Source organism: Alexandromys fortis, unplaced genomic scaffold (assembly GCF_014885135.2).
Source record: "Alexandromys fortis isolate MF-2015 unplaced genomic scaffold, M_Fortis_MF-2015_v1.1 scaffold_4, whole genome shotgun sequence".
Lineage (NCBI taxonomy): Eukaryota > Metazoa > Chordata > Mammalia > Rodentia > Cricetidae > Alexandromys > Alexandromys fortis.
In genome coordinates this window covers 21,029,114-21,035,104 of record NW_026067944.1, presented here as the reverse complement: position 1 = coordinate 21,035,104, position 5,991 = coordinate 21,029,114, and the positions used below count along the sequence as shown (strand labels likewise).

Sequence of the window (5,991 nt, the reverse complement as noted above, 5' to 3'; positions counted from 1 at the left end):
CAAGTAAATATATACAAAACCTTGTATATTTTAGGTAGGCATTGAAGTACAGGTCAGTAATATACACTATTTGGTAGACTAAGGCATGAGCATTAAAAATGGAAAGTTTTTCTCTGCTTTGGAGAGTTTTCAGGTAAAGAATGGATAACAATCGGATGGTCTCACAATTTAAAGTTATTCCTTAAAAATGAAGGACTGGGAACACAGATCAGTTGTAGACAAAACATACACACCTGCAATTAGCATTTGGTGTAAACAGACTTACAAAGCTGAGCAGGGGTTTAAGTACTTGAAAAACTCAGTGGGAATAATGACACACACAGATTCAATGTTTATGAAAATGTATATAAATGGGGATGAAGAACGTGAAGACCATTATTTCTTTAATTTCCTGGGTAATTCTATTTATAGTTTAATCCTTCATAATCTTTCTGCAATTCACAAAAGTAAATTTAATATATTGACAATGTATTTACAAAAAAAAATCATTTTCTCTTCTGGCTATATACATTAAAACTTTTCAGTTAAATAAAAAAACGCATTTATATACAAAACCTTATTTTAAATTTATTTGAATGATCATTAAGAAACCTGGCATCAAAATTATTTCACAATAGTAATTCAAATAGGTGTGCCCTAAATTTTCATGCTATAATTACATAAATACATAAAGAAAATATTTTCTAATTAAAAATAAAATATCTCTTTCTTGTAATAATAAAAGTATCCCTGTAAGTTGTGAGTTAAATTTGGAGATCATACATGCCAACATTATATGGGATAACATACTCTCAAAAAGCATAGTTAGCTAAATTCCAGAGGCAATACCAGGTGCATGAAGAAAAATATTCCTTCTTAAACAAAGAAAACATAAGGAGAAAATTATATTGTCACCATTTTAATTTTATGTCTTTGTAATTACAGTGGAAACAGTCAAGTTGAGATGAGGGAGAACAACAAATCTTTAATAACAGAGTTCATCCTGGTGGGATTCACAGATCAACAAAACCTGAAGACCCTCTTGTTCCTGGTGTTCTTTGCCATCTATTTGATCACCATGGTGGGGAATCTCGGGCTGGTGGTCTTGATCTACATGGAACGCCGTCTTCACACACCCATGTACATCTTTTTGGGCAACCTGGCCCTCATGGATTCCTGCTGCTCCTGTGCCATCACGCCCAAGATGCTACAGAACTTCTTTTCTGTGGACAGAAAGATGTCTCTTTATGAATGCATGGCACAGTTCTATTTTTTTAGTCTTGCTGAAACTGCAGATTGCTTTTTTCTGGCAACAATGGCCTATGACCGCTATGTGGCCATATGCAATCCACTACAGTACCATACTATGATGTCCAAGAAAATATGCCTTCAGATGATCACAGGAACCTACATAGCAGGAAACCTTCATTCAATCATTCATGTAGGGTTGTTGTTTAGGTTAACTTTCTGTAAGTCTAATGTGATCAATCATTTTTATTGTGATGTCTTTCCATTATATAGACTCTCATGTGTTGACCCTTATATCAATGAACTGGTGATGCTCATCTTGTCTAGTTCAATTCAAACTTTTAGCATTACTGTAGTCCTGATATCATATTTCTATATCCTTTTTACTTTATTCACAATGAAATCTAATGAGGGTAGAGGGAAAGCCTTATCAACTTGTGCTTCCCACTTTCTGTCTGTATCCATATTCTATGGTTCTCTTCTCTACATGTATGCCCATCCACATTCCGTCAATGAAGGAGATAATGATATACCTGTAGCTGTTTTCTATACCCTAGTAATTCCTTTATTAAACCCTTTCATTTACAGTCTGAGAAATAAAGAAGTAATAAATGTGATGAAAAGAACCATGAAGAAGAGATGATTCTGCAACATTTGTCAACAAATACAAGATCCATTGGATCACTATCTAAAGATGAAAATGCCCTTTTCTAAATGCACATATAAAAGAATGTGATAATATGAAAAAGTTAATTTTATCACTTTGTGAAAGCATAAGAATATTTGAAAAAATAGTTCATAACAAAATTCTTTTAAAATATATTTGAAATTCTCAGGAAATAATAAAGATATGTTAAAGTATTGGATTATCTATTCTCAATTTTCAACACATGTAATCAATTTTAGGAGTAAAGGTTAGTAGCTTAATAGCATTTATTAATATCATTAGGAAGTTTATCAATTTCAGGTCTTAAAAGTTCAAGCAAATTGCCAAATTACAAGCTTTATTTATCATCATATCTTAATCATTTATATCAATGGTGCAAATTTATTTTTGGATCAATGCTTTTCAACTTGGTACTTTTTCATCCAAGTGATTCTATTTTAATGTGTACTCATCCAAAATATTTATTTTCTAACAAAAATATATTCATATTTTATTAGTCATTTATTTTTCACATTTTCTGAACTACAAAAGGTGTTTAAGACTTATCAATGTGTGCTTAAAAATAATGCCATTTTACAATGAAATTTAGATGTGTTTTAATTTTTAAATTATTTGATTATTTGCCCATCATATATGACACTGGAACTCCAAAATGTATCTATTAGATGTAGACTAAATTTTTTTATGCTCAATGACATTATCATTGTTGGTTGGTTGTTAGGAATAGCAACACATTCACCAATTCAAATGAAAATCATCGATATGTTTATTAATTTTAAAATAATGAGAAGTCACTCAAGTCTAACAGCTGAGAACTATTGAAAACTCTAAATATCTTAAAAGAAATAGCTATTTAATATAAAAGAAAAAGAATTGCCCTAAAATGTACTATTTATTGTCTGAAGCTTTTAATATTTATCTCCTAGTTATTAATCAGACATCCTTTTATGTTTTCAAGGAATAAACATATCTTAAGATGCATTATTCAGTACTTTTCCCATTCACACTCTGATTCTGACAAGAGTTTGAAATAATATTGCCTATTCTCTAAATGCTTGAAACCTGTTAAAATGGAGATTATCTTTAAGTGCTTCAACCATTCAGAAAGAACTACAGGCAAATGAGGAATGCTGAGTATAGGAGAAATAGTCTCTCCAAAGGAAGAAGACACCAGTTGGTTATCCAGCACTAAATGGTCAGCAATGAATCATATGTATATATGTGTGTCTGTGTGTGTGTGCGTGCACATTGTTTTATATATTAATACAAATTCTTATATATAACAATAAATCGACTAAGCAGGTTATATTATATATTAAGGTATACTCCCTCACTATACATGTTTTTGTTTTAGTTAATGGTAAATGACGCCTCATGTTTTGCTTGTTTGGGTAATAAGGAGAAGTGTTTGTTTGCATGACTCTTAAGTCAAACACCTGAAGTATCACTCATATTTCTGATATTTCCTTTCATTTGAGGAGAGTAATCTCATTGAACAATGATAACTAGTGAGTCTGAGTTCATCAAATATTAAAAAGAGAAAATTCTTTGACAAATGCTGAGGACCTAAATATTTAGTAGGCAGTTTGACAGCATAACCTTTTATCAAAACAAAAATAATGGGTCCATCCATAGTGTCTGTGAACACCCATAGGTCTTTGGTCAGATCCACAGTACTAGGCATGAATTCCCTCTACCAAAGCAAGTCTCAGACCCAATCAAACTCTGTTAGCTGCTCTAATCATAGTTCTGCCACTATTGTATTAGTAATACATCTTGTTTGTCAATTTGGTACTATAACCACGAAATGTCCAAAACTCAGAAAAAAACTATTTTTCCTAATTTTTAGTTACCAGTTGTGTGTGTAGCATTAGACATCTGGGGGGGGGATACTTCCAGTGTACTTTCCCTCTATTCTGCAACCATGCAGTTCTGGAGAACAACCAAGGGCAAAAACCATAACATGTGCAGCTTGGTAGAGCCTCTGGTATAGGCGGCAACTGTCCATTCATTTCCCAGCTGCCCAGACCCAAATAATAACACAGAAACTATACTAATTAAAATACTACTTGGTCAGTGGCTTAGGCTTCTTATTAACTTACTCTTACATCTAAAATTAACCCATTTCTATTAACCTATACATCTTTATTTAAGGCTATGGCTTACAGGGTAAAGTTTATTGTGTCTATCTCTTTGGCAGCTACATCTACATGGTGTCTCATTGACTCCACCAGTTTTCTTTCTCTCAACCTATTTTCTGATTTCTCACCTGGCTTTACTTTTCTAAGCCACTGTATCAAACAGCTTGATTGATCAACCAACAAATCAACACATATACAGAAGGACATCCCACATCATTTCCTCATGGTTTGATAAAATTAATTTTTCTATAATGCTAGCAATGTTTTGTTCCATTTGTTTATCTAGCAACTCATAAGTTCTTTTCATCTTGTTAGAGGAAATGCTTGGTTATTTTAAAATCTATTTTAAAACTCTGTTCATTGGATATTCATATTTCTGACCAAAATCTAGTCTATAAGGATGGGCATCCCATGGTATGCATTTTGATCACTCTGACTGTAATTCTATCTGTTGCCAAAAGGATCATCACAAAGGAGCTTTTTGGTTAGGTGTGAGAATCCCTCTTATCTGTGGAAATAAGGCTCAGCAATAAGAATGTGGTTAGAATTATGCATGTTTGTGCAAGTGGAGTAGTATGCTTGTCTCTAAGATTTGTCACTTCTCCGACCACCAGTGGTTAGCTAAGTTTACTTTTTTTCAAGAAATGCTTTTTTCAAGATGTAATTTTTTGTATTCATATTTATATTTTTCTTGTTGTTTCAATTGCTTTATCCCCGTTCTTTTCTCCCCTTTCCTTGTTTCCTTTCTCTTTTTCTGTTTTTCATATTAACAACACTTCTTATTGTGTGTTTGTGTCTATATGCGTACCTGTCTGTATGTGTGAATGTGTATACATTTGTGTGTGTATATATACAAAGATAATAGACAACCTCAAGTATCTCAGTGTCATTCCTGAGGAACCCTCTACCTCTTTATCAACGACATAGGATCTGCCACTATACTTGAGCACAGTGGGCAGACTAAACTACTTGTCCTCTCTACTCCACAATCTTTGGCTGTCCCCACTTCTCTACAGCTCCAGCTGTATCCATAACCATGAAACTTTTCCTATTCTTATTCCTATCCATACTCCAATCCTACCTCTCTATATATATATCTGTGTGACTCCATCCCTCATCTACCTCAATATAAGATGTTCCTCTGCTTGTACGTCACATGTTGAATTGTACTGGAGACGGAGTTTTATTCATTTTCACCCCTGATTTCATTGTGAGCTTCTCATCCAAAACCATTTTTACAATCCAAACTTTTATCTCCAACAGGTTTGTTCCCATGCCCATTATACTCACCAACCTTCCCAGTATCCTGATTCTAGTTTAGTTATAGAGTCAGTGCATATATTTAAAGGACTTAGATCACTTTGCTGCAGAGCCACTATATAGCTAATGACTGACTCCTGACTTACAACTATCTTATAAGAATTGCAGTGCTGAGAAACACAAAAAAGTTTGCCAATTGTCTCAGTGTGGGGGTGCACCCCTCGCGGTCCTGAGTTCCTTGCTCGTGCTCTCTCTCCTTCTGCTCCTGATTTGGACCTTGGGATTTCAGTCCGGTGCTCCAATGTGGGGCTCTGTCTCTGTCTCCTTTCATCGTCTGATGAAGGTTAATATCCAGGAGGATGCCTATATGTTTTTCTTTGGGTTCACCTTCTTATTTAGCTTCTCTTGGATCACGAATTATAGGCCAAGGCCAGCTGGCCTGGGTCTGAAAAACCATGGGATAAAACCGGACTCACTGAACATAGTAGACAATGAGGACTACTGATAACTCAAGAACAATGGCACTGGGTTTTGATCCTACTGCACGTATTGGCTTTGTAGGAGCCTAGGCAGTTTGGATGCTCACCTTACTAGACCTGGAAGCAGGTGGGTGGTCCTTCCTTGGACTTCCCACAGGGCAGGGAACCCTGATTGCTCTTCGGGTTGATGAGGGAGGGGGACTTGATTGGGGGAGGG

At 34.7% G+C, this 5,991-nt stretch overlaps 1 protein-coding gene across 1 annotated transcript; it reads left to right on the top strand.

Annotated features, from left to right (window-relative positions):
- Positions 1–943: 943 nt before the first annotated feature.
- LOC126505740 (olfactory receptor 5K3-like) lies at positions 944–1,870 on the top strand. Its single transcript, XM_050148972.1, has one exon. It carries the CDS (start codon positions 944–946, stop codon positions 1,868–1,870), a length of 927 nt encoding a protein of 308 aa, XP_050004929.1.
- The last annotated feature ends 4,121 nt before the right edge of the window (positions 1,871–5,991 follow it).

Excerpts from the sequence above, each read along its gene's own strand:
- LOC126505740 (XM_050148972.1), top strand. The coding sequence starts at position 944 with ATGAGGGAGAACAACAAATCTTTAATAACAGAGTTCATCCTGGTGGGA.